The 25,916-nt window shown below is 27.7% G+C and overlaps 2 protein-coding genes across 3 annotated transcripts; one reads left to right on the top strand and one right to left on the bottom strand.

Moving 5' to 3' along the window:
* Positions 1-1,205: 1,205 nt before the first annotated feature.
* Positions 1,206-13,249, top strand: LOC100205616 (FAD-dependent oxidoreductase domain-containing protein 1). Its single transcript, XM_065791217.1, has 7 exons — positions 1,206-1,472; positions 1,552-1,787; positions 2,333-2,427; positions 7,582-7,718; positions 7,835-8,086; positions 8,170-8,274; positions 12,920-13,249. The coding sequence occupies exons 1-7, from the start codon at positions 1,299-1,301 to the stop codon at positions 13,172-13,174; spliced, it is 1,254 nt and encodes a 417-aa protein (XP_065647289.1). The 5' UTR covers positions 1,206-1,298; the 3' UTR covers positions 13,175-13,249.
* Positions 13,250-16,478: 3,229 nt separating this feature from the next.
* LOC105843296 (laminin-like protein epi-1) lies at positions 16,479-23,998 on the bottom strand. Of its 2 annotated transcripts, XM_065791215.1 has the most exons (5): positions 23,903-23,998; positions 21,570-21,648; positions 19,331-19,537; positions 17,612-17,827; positions 16,479-16,748 (listed from the first exon to the last, which is right to left on the bottom strand). In XM_065791215.1, exons 2-5 carry the CDS (start codon positions 21,640-21,642, stop codon positions 16,537-16,539), a joined length of 708 nt encoding a protein of 235 aa, XP_065647287.1. In that variant the 5' UTR covers positions 21,643-21,648; positions 23,903-23,998; the 3' UTR covers positions 16,479-16,536. The 2 variants fall into 2 exon arrangements, with proteins under 2 accessions (XP_065647287.1, XP_065647288.1); XM_065791216.1 differs by lacking the exon at positions 19,331-19,537.
* Between the last annotated feature and the right edge of the window lie 1,918 nt (positions 23,999-25,916).

The following is a 25,916-nucleotide window of genomic DNA, read 5'->3' as shown; positions in this document are numbered from 1 at the left end:
GATGATACTATTAAAGAATTTTCACAAAAAAAATATGTAAATATAATTGTTGTTCTAATAAATGTAACCGTATCAACATCTTCATTTCATTTTTTTATAAGAAAAAATAGGGTGCCCTATTTTAAGTCTAGCCTAGGGCCCCCGATTATTTTAAGACGGCTCTGTTCGAATAATCTAACTCATCTTATCCTGCAATAATTTACTAACATATTTTTGTGTTGTTTTTAACAGTTTTTTTGTTTGCTTACTTTTAACAGTTTCAAAGTGCTTTTACTGTTTAAATCTTTTGCTGCAATAAATTGGTTACAAGTTTTTGTGTTATTAAATCCAGTAAATGAGCGTATCATTTTTATTTTAAAGACTAGCTCTGTATCTAGCGATTGAACTTATTTTTACATTCCTTATATGTTGATATTACAAAGTCTAAAGTTCTCTGTATTTGAAGCTTTAATGGATCTATGTACTCTAATTTTCAGTAAATTTGTTTATTTTCTAAATTAAAACGGTTAACTGTTACAAGTAATAGAAATAGCTTTGACACCAACATCAGAAAAACGCTGAATGCGAATTCTAATAAAATCTTGCTATTTCACTTCCAGTGAGATGGTTAACAAAAAAAATATTCAATTTATTCAAAATATTTATATTATATTCAAAATATATATTCAAAATTATTCCAACTTTCCATTATCAGCTAACATTAACAGTGACAATTACGAATGTATCCTTTGCTACAGGCTTTAAGCCATCATCTATATTATTTCTAAAATTAATTGCACTTTTTATTCTAAATTTTGCTATCACATTATATTTAGTTATAAATTTGAATTGGAAATCAGAATGAGAATTGGAATGAAAATTTCTGTTTTCATTCCAATTCTCATTCTGGCTGCCCTAGCCCCCTTTAATATTTGTTTCAGCCCCACCCCCTCCCCTCCCCCACCCTTACTCTCCCAACTTTCTTGACTTTCCAACGCCACTGTATACAACATATAAGATAATTGTATCTTGCTAAATATTTTACGTTTTGAATCAATTTTAGATTACTTAGCAAAAGCGTATATTTTAAAGTTCAAAAATTTTTTATCACGCAGACCAGATTTTTTCAAGAAATACCTCCGAATGTTATAACTAATATACAGACTAATATAACAGACTAAAGGCTATTTCTTGAAAAGCACCGCTGATTTGTTTACTATTGTTTTAAACAATACCTAATGACTCAGGTCGCTTACATACTAAGTTGAAAAAAAGTAAAAGAGAATTTTTATGGTAGATAAAATTACATAGATTCTAAAATGAGTTTTCCGAATTGCTTTACACCCATTTTTTTTAAATTTTTACCACGACTAAGAAATATACATTACGATGTTGTTATTATTGGTGGAGGGGTAATGGGGTCGTCATCAGCATATTTTTTAAAGTTTAAGGAACCTTCTCTAAAAATTGCTGTAGTTGAAAAAGATTCTACTGTAAGTTATTTTATTTAATTAGCTAAAAAAAGCTTAAATGTAATTAGCTAGTAATTTTTGAAGTTCTTTTTAATTGCAGTACATGAAAGCGTCCAGTGCTTTATCTGTTTCATCTATTCGACAACAGTTTTCATGTCCTGAAAATATCAATCTCTCTCGTTGGAGCTATAATTTTTTGAAAAATATAAATAAGAATTTATTTATTGATGGAGAAGCACAAGCACCCGATATTCAGTTATTTCAAAGTTCATACATGTTTTTGGCATCATCTCTTGAAGGGCAGAAGATATTAGAATCAAATATAAGTGTTCAACGGTTAATTATTTATGATCTAATCAATCTAAACTACTAACTTTTAAGTTCAAAATACTAAATGAAATACTAAATACTATAAAGTAATTGAACTTAAAATTAAATTATCATCCTTCTTAACAACACATATTAATTGAACAATAAGTTATGCAATATTACACAGGTTTTTTATTATGCAATTTTATCATAAAATTGCATAAAGTTTTTATGCCACATTCAAACAAATTTATGCAACACTACAAAGCTACATAGTTTGTACAATTATTTGTAAAAATAATGGTACACAATTACAAATTAAATATAAGCAACTTTGTTTAGTTGTTTAACGTTACTTTTAATTTAAAACAAAAAACAACTTCTTTTAAAAGAAGTAAAGACTTAGATAAGCTACTCAAGGTCTCAAATTAACATGAAGCATTTTTTGGCCTTTTTTTTTATTTTTATTATTTTCTTACATTTCTTACACTTCTTATCTTTGTTTTTTATAATATATTAAAATATTTTTTTGAACTTAATGTTTCTATTTTAATAGAAATTTATTTTTAAAGAAAGTGTGGTGTTGATGTTGAAATTTTGTCTTGTAATGGTTTGCTAAATTGTTATCCATGGCTTAATATTGATGGCATAGTTGCTGGAAGTAAATGTAAATAGAAGTTATTGTTTTTTGTTTTTTATTCTGCATTTTTTTAAAAAATTTTTTTTTAATATGGTTGTTTTATTTTAACTTTTATTCAGCTATTTTTATAGTTTTAATTTGTTTTTCAAATTTTTTTAATATTATTTATTTGTAGAGTAAACTTGCTATAAAAAAACTATTAATAATTAAAAAAAAAACATATAAAATGCTTAGGACAATCATTTTTTTTTTAAAATTATTATTTTTACTTCAATTGAAAAAAAAAAGGATGGCTGGTCTATCAAGAAAAAACTACATATAAAAATTTAGTTTTTTAAAATACTCTTTCCATTTTATTTGTTAGGTACTTTAAAATATGTAAATCATGACTTAAGTTGTTTGTTTTAAATGTAGTCAAGAGGATTAAATCAAATACTTTATAGAGTATTGAATGGAATTCATAGTACTTTCATTGTGCTAATAACACAGTTTCGAATCACACTGTTCCAGATTACAAATTACAAGTTCACAGTACCATGTCATACTTTGTCACCCTTTAGTGTAATTCATTTGGTATTAGTATTTTTAAAAAGCTATTGATCATTAAAGGGTAAATCCATATGAAATTATCCAAAAAAAAACATTTTCGACACCCTTATGTCTCAGAATTTGTTCATTTTTTACCTCACTTGCAATCCATATTAAAAAAATAACTACAAAAATTTTAGTTAAAAACACTCATGGGTTCCAGAGATATTGCAGTTGAAATAATAAAAAAAATTTGGTACCCCAATAGATTTTTATTAGAGGAATCCGAACATAGCACCCTCAAGACTTGATTGTCTCAGGAAATGCCTTATTTATCCAGTTTTGTTCAAAATTATTGACTTGTAAATTAATGATTTTTGGAGGTAAAATGAAGAATGTGACCCAAAATCCTGAGTAAAAAGTTTAATTGTATATCATTATTTCATCTTAGGTCTACTGAAAAAAGTTAAATTCATCAATTGTCTCTCTAATATTTGATCAAAATTTGCATTTAAAAATGGTATCTTTTTTAGAAAAATTTAAATTTTGTAAGGAAAGCAATTGAAATATTTTTTAAAACATTTATTTAAATAAAACACCAAATAGTATTATTTAGTGACTATTTTAGGACATTTATATTCATATTCCAAGGGAGGGTCAGGGGGACTCTGACTAACTCTGCCCCCCCCTCCCCAATCTCCCTAAATTATTTTTTTTTATAATAAATTGAATTAATAATTATTAAAATATAATTTAAGAACATATATATATTTTTTTAGTTTAAGTTTGAGAAACTTTTTAAACTCTAAAATTTATTTTCATTATTTCAAATCAATAAATACTTACCTCTTATTTCAAAGTAAGCACTCAAAACTGAGATCTTTTCACAATTGTAAAAATCTTAAATTTTAAAACCAAAGATACTGAAATGTTTTTAAACATTTTTATTTATATCAATATCTTTATGGTATTATTTAGTAGTTTAAGACTAATATAGTCATTGACATTATGAGGGAGACAGTGGGTATTATTTAAACTTCCCCTCCTTTTCAGCCTTACATCCAAGGATTTGAAAAAAAGAAAAAAAGAAAGACAAATTCTAAATGCAAAACAGGTAAATAAAATTACAACAAAATAATTTTAAATGTAGTTAATTTTTTTTTGTAACTAACTGCTTATATTCTCCAAATCCAAATTAGATATGTTGTACGTACAACCTGATATTGTTGTGGTCTACACCCACATTAGCATATAACTTCAGAATTGAGCACCCAACCCTCGTCATTTCTCATTGTCCAAAAGAAGTTTTTATCTGGTCCATGTGGATGCATGAATCTGACTTTAAATCAAGATCACTTACATCTTCAGCAATCCCTACCCACCAAAATCCGTCATAAAAACATGCAGTATAATCCTTTTTTTTTATGTTTAATGAAATCTCTTTATTATGTTTGCTTGTTCGAATGATATCAAATGTTTCAGTGCATTTATCAATATTTATTTTTTTATAACTTATATTGTTTGAAGCAATTAGAATAAAGTGATTATACATTCTTGTGCCAGAAACTGTTCTTCCACCTAAATATCTTTTTTCTAATTGAACTCTCATTTGGTCGATTTCATCTTTTGAAAATAATTTAAAACAAATTCCGTTTATCTTGGCTTTACAAAAGGAGTTCATTAAATTAACATCTAAAATCTGCCCAGTAGCTATTTGTTTTAGACTTTCTTGACATACTACTCTTTTAACAGTCCCACTAATACCATCACGGGGGGATTAACCATACTTAAATCAAAGTCTTTACTGTGATGACAAAGATTGATAAAGTTTTTAAATTTTTTAAATTGTGCTGCATAACCATTGGAAAAGTATTTCACACTTGATACATCAGGTAAATTTTCTTTGATATATCTAGTTATATCTTCCTGAGTCTTGTAAATAAATCCTGTGTCATGATCAACATCTTCTGAAAGGTAACAAAAGATTTATGCTTGAGAAGTTTTTCCTCTATAAAATAAAGTACAATTGTAAAGAGTGAACATTGACTTTTGCTCCAGTGATAACTTTGAACCTCATCCTGAACAACATATTGATAATTTTCAGCAAAATCTCCTAAAATTAAGCATTCGTTTTGATTAAGATTTTCTTTTTAGTTTTTCAAGTATCTACTTTGTGTTTTTACAATATATGAATAAGTGGTAAGGTTGTCAATGCTGTCACATAATAAATCATTAAATTCATCTAGTGGCAAAGACTGTAATAATAGTGTTGTTCGATCAGCACTCTGCCATCGCTTGAATGCTATATCTTCTTCGAGCTCATGGTCCATAAACTCTTGCACTAAAAAAGTTTTTAATGCTTCATTACCAGGGTATTGGTTACATCGATGCAACATACATTCTGCATTTTCTAGAGAACAAACAATCAATGCCATGAAATCTTTATAACTTTTATTCCACCTAATGGGATCAATGAGAAATTTTGTATTTTGGTGATGTATACATACACATACATTGTGAGTACCTGATGCATTAGTTGTAATGCACCATTTAGGTTTAAGCGTACAAAACTTTGACAAACTGACTTTGATGTTAGGGTAGTCTTTTTTAAATGTAACATGTAATTCATTAAGATTGAGTAGCAATAAGCTTTTTTGAACATGTTGGTTTTTCTTAACACTTACGAAATCTTTTTTTCCTGGCATCATTCTTGAAAATTCATCACTTTGATAAAAGTTAATCACTAAATTACCTGTTTCTGGTGAAAGTGGATTTCCAGTTTTTTTTTGGGCAATGATAGAATTTCATGCTCATTTTTAACTTTTCTTGCAATTCGAACAAGATACTCAGACACTTCGAAGCAGCTTAATATCTTTGTACGTGTCCATGATTTTGGTATGAGTGTTAATATTTGCACTCTATGGCGATAAGAGTCAGTCTTTTTTTTTATTTTATGCATTAAAATGTCTAGATCATGGTCATTGTTAATGTTGTTGTTTGAAATTGGGCTTTTTATTTCTATTGTTTTTGTAACATTTACTGCAGAATTTCCAAATTTTGCCAAGTCTAGGGAAATCTTTATATTATCTAAGAAACAAATTTAGTTTTAAGCTTTTTAAATAACTAAAAATAAAAAAATTGTTATAAATAATAAGTTCTATTTCTTTTAATTTTCATATCAATTCTGTTATAATAATGTTAGATTACCTTTTATAGCAATTTTTTTACTTTCCTTGGGTGTTCCAAAAGGATTACTTTGTAATTTTTCTCTCAAAATGTTTTCCATAAAACTGCTCATGATAACAACATATAATTCTTATTGAACAATATTTTTCCCTTAAATTTGCTTGCCATATTATTTCTTCTTGTTTTTCACCAGGGAGATCTTTGAATTGAACAAAACCTTGTTTTCTAGAAAATTGTTTCTAAAACTTAAACTAAAAAAAATATGTTATTAATTTTTGTTTTAATAATTTTTTATTATTAATTCATTTTATGTAATAAAAAAAAAAAAAATACATTGAGATTGGAGGGGGGGGGGCAGAGATAGTCAGAGTCCCCCTGGCCCTCCCTTGGCATATGAATATAAATGTCCTAAAATAGTCACTAAATAACACTAAGTGGTGTTTTATTTAAATAAATATTTTAAAAAACATTTCAATTGCTTTCCTCACAAAATTTAAATTTTTCTAAAAAGATACCATTTTTAAATGCAAATTTTGATCAAATATTAGAGAGACAATTGATGAATTTAATTTTTTTCAGTAGACCTTAGATAAAATAAATATATACAATTAAACTTTTTACTCAGGATTTTGGGCCACATTCTTCATTTTACCTCAAAAAATCATTAATTTACAAGTCAATAATTTTGAACAAAACTGGATAAACAAGGCATTTCCTGAGATTATCAAGTCTTGAGGGTGCTATTTTTGGATTCCTCTAATAAAAATCTATTGGGGTACAAAATTTTAAGAAAATTTGCCCAAGCCATTATAAAGATACTAAATGTCAAAGTTGCTTTGTAGATAATCACTAAAATGACGAGTCAGCATTATTTCAACTGCAATATCTCTGGAACCCATGTGTATTTTTAACTAAAATTTTTGCAGTTATTATTTTTTTAATATGGACTGCAAGCGAGGTAAAAATAAATGAGGCATAAGGGTGTCATGGTCTGGGTGATTTCATATGGAATGACCCTAAAGCTTTTAGTTTTAATACAATAACAGAGTTTTATGTAAATTTTTATTAAGTTTTATAATTTCATGTACCTAACTCATCTGAATAGGTATTTTGAAATAATTATTTGATTTTCCAGTTTTTATGAAGCTGCTTATAATTTTTTTTCTTGCTCTTTCGATAACTAAAAACTAAAACTGGGTCTTGAGACATCTAGCTTTCGAATTTCAAGTTCTTTCATTTTTATCTCCGCAAGCTTACAAAAGTTACAACTTGAAAAGATATTCAAAAGTTACAACTTTAAAAGATATTAAGATCGGTTTATTTATTTTTATTTTTGTTTTATAAATTTAGTTATTTAAGTCTTTATATTTAGTTCCCTAAAGGCTTATTATGAAATCAAATTTAAAGACTTAAATAACTAATTTGTAAAATAGAAATTAAAAAAAAATCTTTCTATTTCTTTTTAAGGTAATGCAAATGAAGGCTGGTTTGATGGCTGGTCTTTGCTACAAGCCTTTCGAAAAAAAGCTGTTTCTCTTGGTGTAGATTATATAAATGGTCATTGCACGCATATAAATATAAATTCTTTTGTGTCTTCAGTTCAGGTTTTCATAAAAGTTGTTTTACTTAAGAAATTTTTTTTAAAGTTTCTTAAAAAAGTGAATAATGATGATAATAACTTTCTATGTAGGTATCCATATCAGCTTTCCAACCTTTTTAGATTATGTTTGATAAAGAAAGTCACATTCTTGATTGCCGTCACATGGTTAATGCAGCGGGTCCATGGGCTGGGGAGCTTATGCAATTAGTTAATATTCATCTTCCAGTTTTACCTAGAAAAAGATATGTCTTTGTTTTTGATTGCCCAAATGGACCTGGTCGACTTATGCCATTAACAGTTGATCCAACTGGCGTTTATTGTAGACCAGAAGGAAGCGGGACTCTTTATTTAGCTGGATGTAGTCCTAGTGAAGTATAATAATTTTATGCAAAATTAAGTTAATAATAAATAAAAACTGGGAAAAAACTGTTATAAACTCTTTTTTTTAATTTTAGTCAGATGAGCCTGATTGTTCAAATCTAGATGTAAATTATGATTATTTCAATGAGGTTATCTGGCCAGTGCTTGCAACCAGGTTTATTGGAATGGAAACACTAAAGGTATTTTATGGTTATGTTAAGTTTCTTTAATTCTGATGCTATATCAAATCACCCTCTCCATTGAACTATGTGTTTTTATTTTGGCACTTGATTCCTATTTGTAAAAAGTTGTGTTTTGATAGATTTCCCTAATAAAACAAGAAATAAAAACATACAAGCATATATTTCAATATATACCATTTTTACAAGAAGTTACTTCAGTATCTTTCCAAATAAAATAAAAATAATTAAAAAAAGCAAACAACTAATTCACTCCCAACAAGGCTGCAAGTAACCACTATTAAGTTAGGAGTTGCTAGAAAAAAAGAATAGTTATAAAGCAAGGAAACGGTTTACTAGAGACTTGAAAAGCTGTAGGTTGTATGAGTCAGGAACAAATGAAGAAGGGAGAGAGTTCCAAAAGGTTGAAGTGTGGGGAAAAAAACTAGGTAAATAAAAGTTTTTAGAGCATGTAGGGACAGATACAGTAAATGAATGAGACTTAGCTAAATGATGAGTCAAACAAGAATGAGTTTTAATTGATGGAATTAGAGATGATAACTCCTTTCAGGTGTGACCATGATAGTATTTAAAAAAATCTTGTCTAGAAGAGAAAGAGCATCATTAGAAGAAACAGCCCAAATATGACAACAGTATTCAGTATACAGGGACAAATAAGAGATTTGTAGAGGTAGAGAATGGAATCAGGAGTAAGAAAATGGCGAGCACAATAAAAATAAACAACCTTAGCGGATGCTAGTTTAGCAATTCATTGTATATATGGTTTCCGTGAAAGGTCAGTAGTAAACCATAATCCAAGAAGATCTAAAGAAGAGGACTCAGTTTACTATTCATTAATATAGGAATGTTGACCATATCGTAATTGTTGTTTGCAGTAAATAACTGGAGTTAAAATTTACAGGGCACTGTGAGCCCCAATCTATTACAGAGATCAGATTTAAGATTGGATACCTGTTCTAAGTAATAGAAAAGAAAAGACTGTTTGTCAGCAAAAAGAGCTACTTTAGATGTAAGTTTGTCAGGAGGATCATAATGTAGATAAGAAACAAAACAGGACCAAGGATAGTACCTTGAGGTACCCCAGAAGTTACTGGAAATGAAGGAGAGTGTCAGCCTCCAAGGATAACTTTTAAAAAGTTGTTAGAAAGAAATGATTTGATAATCTCAAAAACTTTCTCACATACACCATATGAAGCAAGCTTATGGAGAAGACCAGCATGCCAAACCTTGTCGAAAGATATGTCGAGAGCAATAGCCTTAACATTGCGGTTAGCAAGTTAACTGTAGAGGAAGAGGATAAAAAACCATATTGTTTATCTGACTGTAAGTTATTTGACTCAAGATGGGATGTGAGAAACTTGTTGATCAAAGACTCAAAGACCTTGCTAATAACAGAAAGAAGACTGATTGGACAATAATTGGAAAAATAGAACCTTAAGTACGACCAAACTGAACTAAACTTAAACTTTACTTGTTAATGAATCGAAAAGAACCTGAACTTTAAAATTGTTGAGGACAAACTGAACCAAGCAAACTGTCCTTATCCTAACTAGACCGAAATGAAATTTATAGTAGTGAAAATTTTGCAATTCACACTATTATACATAGCATTATACATAATCTATATATATATATATATATATATATATATATATATAATTATATTTGGATGAATAAAAACAACTGATTAGCGGGACTTAAAGTTTCATGCCCAAAGGGCATGAAACTTTAAGTCCCGCTAATCAGTTGTTTTTATTCATCCAAATATAATTATATATAGCTCTATTATTCAGTAATATTGAGCACTGTAACACGTACAAGAGACTTCGTATTATTACATCAAAATACTTAACCTCGAATATATTCTATATATCGATATCTATACAAATATATATATATATATATATATATATATATATATATATATATATATATATATATATATATATATGTATGTATATATATATATATATATATATATATATATATATATATATATATATATATATATATATATATATATAATTATACTATATGTACAGTTATGTATAATTATGATACATAATATAACATAATTATCATAACCTAACACATAAAATAAGTCTACAATACATAATACGTAACATAAGTCTACAATATATAACATAATACTATTTTGTTTACGGCCAGTCTGTAAGATCATCGGTTCAGACAGTGACGATATGCTTAATTTGAAGGCATCTTTTCTGTCCAGCTTGATTAAAAAATATATTATTCATTCTTTGCATAAGCTATCAACACTTACAGTTCTTTCTTACAAATACTTTTTTTTCGTCAATACAGAAGATCACAGTTTTGTTTATTCAAAGATGCGTAGTATGGTTGACAAAATTATAACTTCTTCAACACCTCAGGTGATACGCAAGGACTTAGGCAGTACAGATATGGAAAGCAAATTGGACTCGAGAGCTAGTAGAGTTCAGATGGAGAGTAATATATTGTTTAACATTTCTTTTTTTGATTAATTAACATGATCAGATCATAAAAGATAAGAGAACAGCAGAAAAGGCAAAAAGAGAAGATTTTTAGAGTGTTTTATAATGAGAATAGTTCTGATAGGAATATATCAGTGACTCAGTGACTGTAAAATAAAATGAAGGGTTAAAGATTCCCAATATAGTTTTTTTTTTAATCATAATAAATTGTTAACCAAATTTTTTTAATTTATTACAAGGCTTATCTTAAAAAAATCATTTCACAAAGAAGAAGTAGCTTACATAAACTTATTTAGCTGAAATAGCTTACATAGGCTTACTAAAGCTGAAATAGCTTACGGTTCTTTTTTGTTAAAGAGCAGTCTAGGTGTCTTTATGTGATATTTTGTGGCAGCAAATTTGCACTTGTAAAATCAATCAACTTAAAGGTGCAAGTTTGAGAAATTGAGCAATTGCCTTTTATTTTATTAGTTTTTTAGCTTTCTGTTTAATACTATTAATTTCATTGTGTTCAACTTATCAGGAACTGTATTAATTTCATTGTGTTCAACTTATCGGTATTATTGCTCATTTTTTCTGAAGGATCATTAAGACGACTTTTAAGTACTTTTTATCATTTTATTGATGCATGTAAACTTTTACTTCTTGTCTGAGCATATATGTTTTGAAGATTTTGAACTAGATTTTAAAGAAGATGTATTAAAATCTTTGCTGATTTCCTGTCTTGTTATTTTTAATGATGATGTTTCAAAATCGTCATCTTGTTGAACTTTTGTTTTTCTTCTGTAAGATCTTCTTTTCTTGCAATCTTTTATTTACAAGTTCTGCAGAGTTTCTTCTCAGAAGTGTTAACCAAGTTATTTCGAATTAAAGACTCATTTATTGTAACTATTTTTTTTAAATAACAAAGTAAAATTATTCAAAGTTTAAATATAATAATTCAAGTGTAAAAAGCCTTGTTATATTTATAGAGCTTATGTTTTTAAAAATACTAATTAAAAATAAAATTAAAAATAATATATAATAATAAAATATACAAGTTTTACAGCTAGTGATTTTTGCTGTGTGTGCATTGAACACAGCAAGCTTTCTGCTATATGGGACATATTTCAAATATTTTGTAGAATGTCTTTCATATTGTCACTATATCAAAGCACGCCTAAACAAGGAAAAAAATTACTTGGTGTGACCAGTAAGTAGAATGTCTTAAACAAAAGAACATAAATTGCAATTCTTTCTACTTAATTTTTCTGTAGAAAAAATTAATAAAAGTGTAAATAATACTCACATTTTTAGATTTCTTCTATTATAGATAGTAAGAATTATTTTTTATTTTAGTTAAAAGTTATTTAAAAATTATCTTATATTTTAGTTAAAAGTTACCATACCACCTCTATGTCTAGTTATATGTTTTTGTTGTTTATTTGTGATTACTTTTAGTAATTAAAAATATCATAAAATATTATGTTTCTATTTTAAGTACTTATTCTAAGTACATTTTTGAATTCTTCAACAAAAAGAATTTTGTTTTTTCTTAATACTTGTTTTTTCTTAATACTTGTTTTTCTATTTTTGCCATTGTTATTTTAATTATTAATATCCGGTACGAAATCCGGTGGGAAATCGGCAAGCGAATAGCTAGCTATAATCGTAACGATAAAAACAGCGTTTGGCCACGAGGATTGCTAGCTTTTTCAAGTTAGCGAAAAGTTATCGATATTTGTAAAGATAAAGGTTTGGCTACGAGGACATCTAGCTTAATAAGCTAAAGATTATTAACCATTAGCTATTGTAGCTAGCGTCATATCGTAATAAAATCGTTGTCTAAAAAATTTTGATATTTAGCTATCAACCAGCTATAGATTTGTAGATATTTTGTCGCTAGCTACAAAGCTACTATATGTAGCTAGCGATACATTGCTACGAAATTGCAACGTTTAAAGTTTAATTACTCTCATAATTATAATAGATTCAACACTAAAAATTGAATTTTTAAAAGATGTTAAAGAAATCAGGAAAAAATAAAATAAGAAAAAATGATTTGATATTCGGATTTCGATTTGATATGAAGTTTATTAGAATTTATTGTGAAAATTATTATCATTTATTAATACATATAAATGTCATGGCTATTTGTTGTTGACATGGTTTCATGACTATTTTTTGTTTAGCTGAAACATTCTTGGTCAGGATATTATGATTATAACACTTTCGATCAAAATGGAATTATTGGACCACATTCTGATATACCAAATTTATACTTTGCCAACGGGTTTTCTGGTCATGGCATACAACAATCTCCTGCTGTTGGAAATGCAATTAGCGAATATATCATTGATGGAAAATTTAGTGTAATTGACTTACATAAGTTTAGATACGGTAGAATTCGCGAAAACAAACCGATACGTGAAATTAATGTCGTTTAGTGATTTTTGTTATTTGTTTAAGTTTGTATTATTAGATATTTATATAGATAAATATATATTTTTACAAATTTTTAATTTTTTGTCTTGTTACAGAAAGTGGGAGAGTATTTAATGAGGAAGTTTACACCTTCCTTATTGGTGTTACTTGTATGGCCAGAGTAGACATTGAACTTCGGACCTACACTTCCAAAACTAAAGCAACTTTTTAGGAGACAAAATTATTAAACTAAAAATCATTATTTATAGATAGAAATTAAGTTGTTTTTCTATTTAATTTTGAAAAATAATTCTTATTAAATATAATTAAAACAAATTCTTAAAATATTTTTATCTTTAACACTAATGAAGTATTATAAATTGCGTTTAAAATACTTATATTAGTAATTAAAAAAAAGTGAATAGACTTCAAAACAAAAGCAACTCTGTCAATAAAACCAAAGTATACAATTTAACCACAAAAATATATTTAATTTCTGTAAATCATGTTAAGTAGATAAAGTTCTTATTTTTCATTAGTTATTTTCCGTCAGGGTTAGGGTTCAAAAAAATGCAACTTTATTATCAAAATATCATTTTGTTATTCAATAAACTTTGATATATAATTCTTACATTTTAGGATTAAATAATGGCCAGGATTAAATATAGTACCTTACTTAAGCAAAATATTTGCTGATTTTAGTAATGGAGTTCAACAACATAAACTATCTGTAAAGTACAATGTGGAAAAATTGGTGATCAACCGATGTATCATCCGTGATCAACCAATGGATCAGCAGATACAAAATCAGAGGCACTGTCGAAACAAAGCACCACGGAAGTCGTTCTCACAAAAGATCAAATGCTACTGATCGTAGGTTAGTGAGATTTGTGAAAAAGCATTTCTTTGCTACTGCTCAAGATGTAATTAAGGAATTAGAACTTAAGGTTTCAAAATATACTGTAAGAAGACGTCTTGTTATAGCATGGCTATTTAGCTACAGAGCTGCAAAAAAAACCTAACAATTTTAATTGTTTGTTTCAGATGTTTCAGATGTTTCAGATGTTTCAGATGTTTCAGATGTTTCAGATTTCAGAAAAAAATAGAAAAGCTAGAATAAAATTCCCCCTCATAAAAGTTGGTCAATAGAACAATGCAGTCCCATTTTATGGAGTGACGAGCAAGTTTAACTTGTGTCATTTATATGGTAAAAAAACGTAAGACGACCAAAATGCAAGACGAAAAAAACGAAAAGAGAAAAAAATGTAAGACGACCAAAGCTGCTTTTAGACATGGTGGTGGTAAAGGAGTAATGGTTTGAGGATGTTTTTCGAGTATTTCCGCTTTAGGACTATTATTTTAAATCAACGGCATTATAGACTGTTTCGTATATAGAGATATTTCGGAAGAAAAAATAGTTCCTTTTGCTGTTAATAATATGCCATTAAGGTAACAATTCCAGCAGGATAACGACCCTAAACATCCTTCTAACCCTATTAAAATCTGGTTTAATACTAAACAAATCAGTTTAATGAAATGGCCAGCTAACTAACCGGACTTAACCCCATTAAAAATCTTTGAAAGCAGTTAGACGACACGATCCGACTGAAAGGAATAGTTTGTTATGCTGAACAGCGATACATCGAGCTTAAACAAGCATGGCAGGAAGTAAATAAATTACAAATTTATAAACTGATTGAATCAATGTCATTTTGATGTAGATAAGTTGTAAAAAACAAAGGATATGCAATTGGTTATTGATATTAAAATAATCCTAAAGTAATAAGATTCATAATCTATAAATAAATATTTATTAGCTTATAGACAAGCGCTATTAGCAAGGTTTTGAATTAATTTTTTTAAATTTAGTTTTGGAAGTAAATAATTTTTACTTTTTTCATGTTCTGCAAAATTATTTCTTATCAAAGTTGTTTATTTGTGTTCGATAGCTCAGTTTTATTTACTTTTTCAAAACTTATCCTTACTTAATAAGATGACACATTAGTTAGATTTTAAAGAGAACAGAAAGACAATAAGAAATGACTAATTATAATTGAAAATCCGATAAATTAGTAAAATATCAACACTTAGGTGATGGCAGATCACGTCAATTTATAAGCCTTTAGGTGAAAAACAGCAATTATTATTTTCTTCACTTTTTTGCTTCGAAATAATAAAAATATCCTGTGCATCTTTTATGACTACCGTCCAACAACCGGATTGTGTTGCCATTTTAATTTCCTAACTTTTATCCATTCGATGCGTAATTTTCCAGATAATTTAACTGCCCAACTTGCCGCTATGCTAAACTATTCCCACTCTACTCTACGCACACAATTACCATATTTTTAATGTGTAAAAGTAAGTCATATTTATATTAAGTCTTACATAAAATAACTTATTATATGTAGACTAACTACTTTTAGCTCAATTACTTAATATTAACGACTAAATAATTTTAGTTGTAATAATTATAATAATTATAATAATTTATTGTAAACAAGACTAATTATATAGGCAGTGTACACACGTTCAACGGCTGGAGAATACCTTACACACTGTTTGTTCTTTTTATTTTGTACACAAAAAAATAACTTGTTTAAAAATTAAAAACTAAGTTTAAAAATTAACTTGTCCTACTTTTACAAAAAGTGTCAGATAAGTTAGGAAACCTACGAGAACCTATATCGAGTGCTTGAGCTAGTAAATGCAATCTGTCTGTAATCTATTAGAACTATATACGTTGCCTCTAATTTCCCCTTTTGAGTTTATTTGATATTTTAAAATACGAGTTTTAAGTCGTATTTTTCGCTTGAAATCGAAATACTTAATTAAAACATCATGTGTTTTTATTTACCCAAAAAAAATACGTATTTTTTTAAAGTGTATTTACCTTATTTTATAAAGTTTTAAATTATTTTGTAAATTGTTTTAAATTTCTATTTCTTTTATTGTATAGTAAACTGTTATATTTTTTTGTATAGTAAACCGTTATATTATTTTATATAGGAGAAAGTTTAAATTTATATTTAAAAAACAAAACAAAATAACTAGTTGATACTAGAACTAGATCATAAAATTTTATTGAAAACTTCATATATCGAATAATTTTAAATAAAAAAATTGTTTATTTTTATATTTTTTTTGACAAGTCAATCTTACTAATCATCAACATTTCAACTAATTAAATCGTCATATAAATATAAAAATTTCATAGATTTCTAAAAAAATGATTTTTTTCGATTACTCTCTATTTCAATATATTTCCCACAGTAGCGTAAATGTAGCGTTCTAAAATGTAGCGTTTTTAAAACTGATAACAAGAAGTTTAAAGAGTTTAAGTTGTATTTAGAATTAATATTTTAGAAGTTGAAAATAAAAAACGTCAATTGTTATTTACACAATTCGGTTTCTCGCAATAACAACCTGGAATCACCTCTTTACGAACGTAACTTATGGATTGATTTTTTTTGCATTGTACTTTATAAATTGGACACAATGAAAAACAGCTCCATGATCCATTTTGATTACAAATGCAGTTTCTGCATAATGCAATGAACTTTCCATGAGGATAATTGACTCCATTAACATTACACTCTAAAATTAAAACAAATAAAAAATAAAATCAGTGAAAAATTTAAAAAGTAACTTTCGTGTAAGTTCCATGTAAGTTATCATGTCAGCTCCAAACATTTTATGTTCATACTCATGTCACAAAAATATTTTGCCCAAATTGCGCAGACTTGAGCCTTGGGCAAAAGACACACCCACATAAAATGTGGGAGAATTTACTTTTCTATAAAAAATTTTCTTTGATAAAGCTAAAATTTATTATATGAATACATCTTAAGTTTCATAAAAAAATAATTTGGCCTTTAAAAGTTATTACTTTGTAAAATTTACAACCTCAAAACGCGGGAACTTCGTTTACATATCATGTTTGATATGTTAATGAAAATTTAAATCCACGTACAAATTTTTATCAAAGTTAAAGATATTATAATCGATGTTTTGAAACTGTTTTCCTCACGTTTTGGCTGGAAACGCCTAATTTATTAGTTATTGCAATTTTTGGCAAAACATTCTTATATGAGTATAAACATACAAAGAATTGGAGAATTTATCTGGAAATTGCTATCTGGAAATTATTGTCAGGAAGAAATTATCTGGAAGTTACTATCTGGAAATTATTGTCAGGAAGAACTTATCTGGAAGTTACTAAGTTAGTTCAAGAAACATAAAATCCTTAACTCGCCCTTACTAATTTAAAAAAAGACACTTCAGCAAAATAAGAAAAATTTTAACTGAGAGATCGAAAATGTGAAATAATGATGGTTCAACAACATTAAATATTGATTTGACAATATCAACATCACCAAACCTATCAAAACTTTGATTATATAACAACGTTATTCAGAAACGTAAAAGTTTTCCTTTATAAACAACAAATTTATTTTTACCTGTATCTTGATTAGTAGCACACGCAAATTTATTACAAAAACACCCATTTGAAACTTCTGTTGATACTTGTGTTACTTTTTTTCCTAAAGGGCATTTGATAGATTCAAATGAACATTGAGATTTACAGTTCCACGATCCATCTTTATTACAGTTGCACTTTTGGCAGTTGCTTATGAATGGACCAGGAGGGTAACTTTTTCCACGAACATCGCACACTAAAATAAATTGACAACAAATTATTAATAATTAATGAGTAATTCCTAACTTTAAACTATGAATGAGTGTAAGTTTATCACAACACATAAAGTTTGCATTGCGTTCATGAAGATGAAGTTTTTTGATTATTGAAAAAACGTTAGGCTGTACTTCAGATTTGTATTTATTTTTATTTTTTAATGACTGATTAAGAATCTATTCTAATTAAGAATTTTATAAACAGATATAAAGCATGCAAAATTCTGGGATCTTTTAAATTCTGCTATAAATAATAGTAATAATAATAATAATAACAATAAAAAGAAAATTAAAAAAAAAAAAAAAAACTCACACAATATACAAGTATAAAAACATTTGTTTTTGTTATCGCTTAATTTTTATTTATGCTTTTTCTTTTGTTTTGTTTTACCTATTTTTTTTCAAAAAGTTATTATCTTTTTTATTTGAACATTATTAGTATTGAATTAGTTGAATCAGCCCTAGTTAAACCGGTCAAACCTGCCAAACCAGTCGTTAAATGTATTTACACTAACTTAAGTCTATCTTTACAAGTTAATTTATGTATGCTTGTGCGTAATTAAATTGACATGTACAATAACTATGATTTTTAAAGCTTTTTTTATTTTCACAACAAGTATTATCACAAATCACTATAAATAACATAAAAAATTGAAAACGTAAAAGTATTTTAAAAATGTTAAATTTTGAAACGAATCTTTAAAAACTGCTGACTGTTTTCTAAAAAAAATAAAAACGGTCATCAAAACTGAAAATCTGCTGCTTGAAATGCGTTAAATGCCTTTTAGTCGACAATGTTCCTTAAAACCCAAATATAAGTTGAGAGTAGTCTTCTTTGCGGGGTAACACATCTCCCACAACTAAAAATTGTCCGTGATTCCCCTCTCGATGATTTGCGGGTGAGTAAAATGTGTAAATATTTCTATAATGCTAAAAGTTTAAACTTAAAAATGGTCATGATTACTAAACGCTAAAAATTATTCTTTGAAATTTAAAATAAGGTAAAACATATTTAAAAAATAGATTTTGTATATTTATGCGATATTGTTTTTAATTTCTACTATATTTTTGTTTCAATGTACACTATATATACTTTATTTCACCATTGAATATCTAAGTTACATATCTTTAATATTTATAATATTTAATATATAAAATATTAAGTTGCATATCATTTACTGTTAGTTATTCATAGATTATAAAATTTGGTATAAAAAATCATCATAAAACCTAATAGATTTAGTGACAAAATTTTTTTATTTTTATTTAAAGGTACCTAATCAAGATGAATAAGCCTTTTTCGAGTAACATTTTTATGCAACTGGGCTATTTCTTTTTTGCCTGCTTTAAATTCAGATATACTGCTTGAAATATTGATTAAGAATAAATATTTTTTTTTAATGTTATATTAAATTAAATAGAACTATTTTTTGAATATTATATATATAAGCACAGAATATTCTCAAATCGATAAAACAACTTACTTATGTCGGCGCAAATCGATTTTCGACAGAAACATCCTTTCAATACTTCGACATCAACTTGTTTTAGAGCCTGACCGTAGGGACATGTTTTTATAGAAGAACGACACTGTGCACGGCACACCCATGATCCGTCATTGTGGCATGTACATTTTCTACAAAAGTTTATAAAATCTCCCACCGGGTAATGAACTTTGTTTATGATGCAAACTGAAAATTTATAAATGATAAATAAGTTAAAGAAATATCGAAGTAACAATAAAAACAATTTAAAACTGATAATACTGAAAATAAGTTAAAAAATAACAACAACGACGACAACAACAAATAACACTACTCAACAACAACTAAAACTTTTTTTTGCTTAAATATTTTTTGCTAACACGAACAAAGCTTGTTGTCTGAAAAAAGAGTTATTCTATCACCTTTTATCACAGTTTTATGACATAGCACATATATCAACAAATCGAATGAGAAAAACTCATCTCATTAGATTTGTTGATATATGTGCTATGTCATAAAATTGTTTGTCGTGTTTTTCATTCGGATTACTAAAAATATTTAATACAGTTTTTTTTTATTAATTAAAACAAGAGTTAATCATCTGAACGGTTTTTGTTAAAAAATTTAGCCTAGCAATTTAAAGTTGTATATTAAATCTAATTCGGCATCAAACTTGATGACCAGGTTCGTTGGATTAGCAATAGCGTTGGATTCCTCATACTTACTGCAAAATATTTAATCTGAAAAAAAAAGAAAAGTTTAACTTTTTTCTATATAGGTATGTTATGACGACAACATACCTATATAGAAAAATCTAATACTGAGTACATTCGTTGCTTATGCCTCTTGGAAAGTAATGGATTCTCTTCTTAATTCTGCAAGACCGACATTGCAAGATTCACTAAGAAGAAAAAAGAAACTAATATGTATCCAGACTGACCGTCAGCTTAAAGAACACTCTTGCATGATGCTGAAAATCTTGTGCTCATTCTACCAGCATAATCGAACACCACAAGTAATGAAACTACAGATGAGATGATATCAGATATGATGACAGATGAGGCTCACGGTGATGCTAAAGATTAAGAAAATGCATGATTAAAATGAAACCAATCAAAACAACTTTGTAAAAGTCCTTACAAAATTTGTAAGTGATCTTAACAACTTTGTAAGAGTCCTTTAAAACACTTTTATCCAGGCTTGTTTAGAAATTAAAATCAAAATTTTTATTTAGATCATTTGCGCCCAATAATCACATTAATGAACTACTACATTAAAAAATATATATATATAATAATAATATCGAACCAACTACACTAAAAGAAAATAAAGGGCAACAGTATTATATAAGAGTTAGAAAAGTCGCGTGACATTTGAGTAAGAATAAAAAAATTAGTTTTTAAAAAACAAAACTTGAAAAATAAACTTCAGAATAAGCTCTTTCATAAACATCTGTAGAAATTTTTTAAACAATCCGTTTTTATAGGAAGACAACATTATTGATCCAAGCATTATTGATCCTATACTTATGATTTTAATACCACTGGTTGAATTTCGAACTTTATCACTTTTTATGTCACGTTAACAAAATGTAAAAGAAAGTTCACATTTAATGGAAAAAATGCGGCAGCATGTGAAAAAAAAGGACCCCATAGTATTGAGTTCAACGACCCTCATCCATAGTCTCAAACCAGCGACTGAAAGCATGTCTATCGTTAAAATGTCAAGTTTATCAAAGTTTTTTTAATTTTTTAAAAACTTAGTTTTTACACGTACTTCTTAACCATCTTGCCCCATTTTTTTAAAAGAAAATGGGGCAAGATAGCTTTTCACATAACAACTCAACAAAAAAACTTAAAAATGGGTATAAACGAAACTGTATTTTAAAACGCAAATTGGTTTTTTTTAAATCTTATTAACGTAATTTATACGTTGATATCATTTTTAAGCTGTTATCACGTCGCAAACATGATAATAAACCTAAACAAGATAGTGCATGTATTTATCCGAAAATTTCTAGTGATAATATTATTATTTTAATGTAGCTAACTAAAACATAACAGCAAGTGTTTATTCGATCGCTACATATCGAAGCTTTGAAGCTATCAACATGGTTGTTTTAGATAAGCTACTCAAATAAATAGAAAAAAGACATTTTGAAATAATAACCATTTTTAAATTCTTTGATTTTAAATTTTTAATAAAAAAAAAGGAACTATAAATCTGGACAAATACTAACCTTGAGAGATGCCTAATTTTAGGCAGTAAAGTAACGTCAAAATTTGAATCAACATATTTCCAAAATTTAGCATTTGGTTCTGCAAAAAATAATATTTGCTAATAAAAGTAAAAAAATAATAATAAAAGTTTCTCTTAAAAGTAGATTATAATGGAGATAATAACAGTTATAAAAAAATATTTGACTTTTGTTGAATGCATTTATAAATGCCGCATAACTATATTGATGCATTTTTAATTGAAATGTATCAAAAATAAAATATTTTTAGTTAATTTTTAATAACGTTGAAACCGATTTAATAAGTCATTTCAGATTTCAGGAGAACCATTATGTCTTTAGCATAAAGTATGTTTTTTCTTTTTCTCCGCTGCAATGGTGTTTAATTTCATTTTAGTCAGAGGCGATTTTACGGAGGAAGGGGTGTGTGGGGGGAAGGGGCCTCGCGAATAAGGTTATTTTCTAGTTATAGTCGGTTTTTTGACACAATTCAGTCGGTTAAATTTTTGTTTAAGAAGCTAGTCGGTACTTTTTTAGGATATACCCCCCCCCCCCTTATTTAATTTGTAGAATGGGCTCAGATTGTAGTTAATAGATATATAAAAAAGCAAGAGCAGTATAATAGCATAAATAATTAACATAAATAACATAAATTAGTACAAATCTGGTGTTTATAAGAAAACAAAGATAATAAATATGTGTTGGTGGAAAATTACTTTTGGGCCTCCCTCCTTACGACGATTGTTTTATTAAGATATTTAGAACGTAATAATAATTATAAAAACAAGCACTGGCTCATAAGAAGCCAGTGCTTACCAACCAGCAACACTTAATGGGGCTGGAAATTTTATTATTTTAAATATTCTTTCTTAGTTAACATGTTTCAGTTTTTTGTATTTATAAAAAATGTATATATATATTGGAGTTTAGCTTTAAATAGGGTAAAAGAGGTAATTTAAAAAATTTCTCATTTTTCAAGACAAAAAAAATTTTTTTTTAATTTTTTTGTATACAATTTAGAAAAATTTATGTTATAATAAAATAAAATATATAACGTTATGTTATAAAACTAAAATTAAAATTCTCGATTTTTGGTTTTGTGTTAATGGCTATGTTCTTTAAACAATAAATCACAAATCGTACTTGGTTACCATAACCATAAATCCATTTTAGCATGACAATAATGTGCAGAAAATAAAGTGGTGCGACGCTGCAATTTAGAATTACTATAACTTTCAAACCTTGCACATGGGTTTATGCTTTTAAATTTTATAAATTACGTCACGCTATAAGGAGGAGGGTGTGGTTGGTGGTTTGTTATAACTCATACAAAACTTGCTTCTTATGTGTTTTTGTGACAAGGAGGATGGGAGGGGGAAGGAGGGAATGAGGGGAGGGGGAGGGGGTTATATATAAACTATGTGATTAAAGGTTTAACTTATTTTTGATAAATTTCTTGCTACCATAATGGCCCTAGCTATGTCTCACCCCGGGCCCTTCAGTGCCAGTCTCACCCTGCTCTAAAAAAGATTGAATTTTTTAGTTGTAAAAAATTATTTTGATAGAGTGGACAATTTTTTAATGGTTATAGCCGCAGTTTAAGGAATATCTTAAACAGCTTAACAACGTAATTATTATATTTTTATTATAATTATTGTCATTATATTTTTCCAAAAATCATCAAAAATCACTACCTTTGTATAATTATCAAATATTTATTTTTATATTTAGGGCTTCATTTGTAACTTATCTATGAAGCAATTTTTTTATTGTTATTATTGTTAGACCTTTATGATTATTTAACTTCAAATAAATTTAATGTTTAAAAATTTATAGAGAAACTGTAACTTTTTGAACCTATAGTAAAGTATATTTCCAAAAATGTCATTTTACCCTGGATTTTCATTCCACCTTAGATTCCCTATTTCACCCAAAACATCCTATTCCAAAAACAGTACTCCTATAAATGTTTATATATGAAATAAATATTTAGTTTTTTTTTTGTCAAAAATGCTTTTGAGTTTGAGTAAATGAGTTTGTGAGAATACAGTGGTTCTCTAACTGTCTTGACACTCAAAAAATAAGAAACAAAAATAGTTATAAACATTTATGAAGCTTTTTTTTATTTATGAACTAACATTACGTCTTAGATTTTTAAAAAAATTCAAAACTAAGATGAAGTTGTTTTTAAATACTTTACTTCAAATGCTCTAAATATTTCAAAAATCACAAAGCTGTATTAACAAACAGTTAATGCATATCAAACTTGTATTCTTTGATATGTATTAAGATTTATATTAACAAAATGTCAATATATATCAAAGTCGTATTCTTACCTTATACTTTATCACATAACATGATGCTTTAAAAACAAATTTTAAATTATCTTAACTATGAGTATTTTTAATTAAACGTCCACTTTTTAACAAAGTGATTTTAATTGATTTTTAAGTGTACAAACAGTAGTCGCAGTTAATGTTGGATTCGGGTTGTTTTTTTAAGTACAAGCTTTGCCCACAATTTTTTATACGCAAATGTTTGTTATTTTTTAGCAAAGATGGAAGAAAAAAAAAACTAAATTAAAAATAATATATGTTATGTTTTATATATAACATGAAAATTCTAACCCCACAGCGTTAGAATTTTCTCGCTTTTTATATCCATTGTACTATATTGTATATCTTATATTATATTGCTTTTTTTGTTGTTGTATTACATTCGTACTAAAGCTTCCACGCTTGAAAAATCAAAATTGCGAAGTTTCCATTTTATTTAACCTAGTTTTCAAACTTATCAAGTTATAAAAATCTTACAAAATGTCTTGAAAAAACAAAAAAAATTAAAACCTTCCATTTTGTTTTAAATCGCACACTTTTTGCCTAATATTATGCAAAATTATATTTCCGGTTAAAAGTTCAACCATAGAGTCATCTCCTTTAATCATTTACAATCATTTCAATCTTTTACAAATCTATTAGGTGTAAACCCTACTAGAGTATTTGATTTGACTTTTTAGAAAGGTTCTCAGGCAACTCAATGTCATGGGCAGTGGAGTTTTTTTTTAAACTATGTTTCACTAACAATAGACTCGAAATTGTTAAGCTTTCTAATTAGTTTCTTTTAACTGTTTTTATGAGCCTAAATAGACTAAACTCTCTTTCAGCTGTAGCATTGTTTACAGAAAGAGAAAATAAAAGTCCAACGCAGACACGCAATTTAGGAAATCTCGGAACATCAAAAACTGTCTTAATAAAAATGACTTTGCTCCACAAATATTCCGCCATCTTTGCCCTTAGAGCATATTCGGTTTTTACGCAAAATGCGTCTGTTTCTAAAAAACTTAGATCACTCGCACTGTAGCTGGGCCAAAGTTTTGAATGTTTACGTTTTGGCTTTTTAGAACTGTTGTCTTGCTTCCATCTCAGTTTTTGTTTTTTTCATTTGGAAGACCCGAAAAACTATAAAAAAACTAATAGAACTTACTAGAATAGATTCGAGTTGCTTATTATATTTCCAATTTATAGATTAAGAAGAGCCAAAAACCTTTTCCTTTTGAGACTACAAATTGTAACTACTATGCATGATTAATCAAAAAGAAAAAACTAATAATTTCATATTTTACCTTTTTCATTTTTATTGATGCTGGCTCATCAAAGTTTTTACATATATTATCAGCCAAGTTGAAATCAGAATTAGACTGTGTCACAGAGTTATTAGTCCTTGGCCTTGGCCTTGCCTCAAGACCAAAAATTGAGGCCTTAGCCTTGAAACTGTTGGCCTTGGTCTAAGCCTTGAAAATTTTTTCCTAGGTCTTAATTGTATGGGCCTTGGCCTTAAAAAAAATACATATTTTCTTATTGACTTTGTTACATTCTGCGCATAGCCTTGGTCTATTTTTGCAAAATAGAGTTTTATCGTCACCGCACTTGCTACTTTCAGTTTTGTTAATAATTAGTCTTAGCCTAAGACAAAAATCGTAATCTTTGGTCTTGAAAATGTTTGCGTTTGGCCTTGGTCTTGAATTTCTTAATCTTGGCCTTGATCTTAAAACTTTTGGCCTCGGCCTTGTCCTTAGCCTTGTAACTTTTGGCCTTGGTCTTGGCCTTGGCCTTGTAACGTTTGGCCTTGGCCTTGCCCTTACTATTTTTGGCCTTGTTAACAACTCTACTGTGTCATTGATTATGTTGTCATCTAGTTGTTGCATATTATTGTGTTCATATCGTGTTGATTAATGTTTGAGATTTTGAATTGATCTATTTTATCTCACAAGCATTATATATACAAAGTCTTGACGATGATTAAAATCATTATTAAAACGAACGCGAAGTATTTTATATAGTAAGATTCTTT

Source organism: Hydra vulgaris, chromosome 02 (genome assembly GCF_038396675.1).
Source record: "Hydra vulgaris chromosome 02, alternate assembly HydraT2T_AEP".
In the NCBI taxonomy this organism is placed as follows: Eukaryota; Metazoa; Cnidaria; class Hydrozoa; order Anthoathecata; family Hydridae; genus Hydra; species Hydra vulgaris.
Note: the sequence above shows the minus strand (reverse complement) of the source record. Positions and strands in the feature narration are given on the sequence as shown.

What these genes read in the sequence shown, in the direction of transcription:
- LOC105843296 (XM_065791215.1), bottom strand. Translation starts at nt 21,642, where the DNA reads ATGCTAAATTTTGGAAATATGTTGATTCAAATTTTGACGTTACTTTAC. An exon ending in AAAATTAGGCATCTCTCAAG is followed by an intron (nt 19,538 to 21,569) that starts GTTAGTATTTGT and finishes ATAAATTTTCAG; the next exon opens with TTTGCATCATAAACAAAGTT. An exon ending in TGCTACTAATCAAGATACAG is followed by an intron (nt 16,749 to 17,611) that starts GTAAAAATAAAT and finishes TTTTAATTTTAG; the next exon opens with AGTGTAATGTTAATGGAGTC.
- LOC100205616 (XM_065791217.1), top strand. Translation starts at nt 1,299, where the DNA reads ATGAGTTTTCCGAATTGCTTTACACCCATTTTTTTTAAATTTTTACCA. An exon ending in CTTTTGTGTCTTCAGTTCAG is followed by an intron (nt 7,719 to 7,834) that starts GTTTTCATAAAA and finishes CAACCTTTTTAG; the next exon opens with ATTATGTTTGATAAAGAAAG. An exon ending in TTGGAATGGAAACACTAAAG is followed by an intron (nt 8,275 to 12,919) that starts GTATTTTATGGT and finishes TTTTTTGTTTAG; the next exon opens with CTGAAACATTCTTGGTCAGG.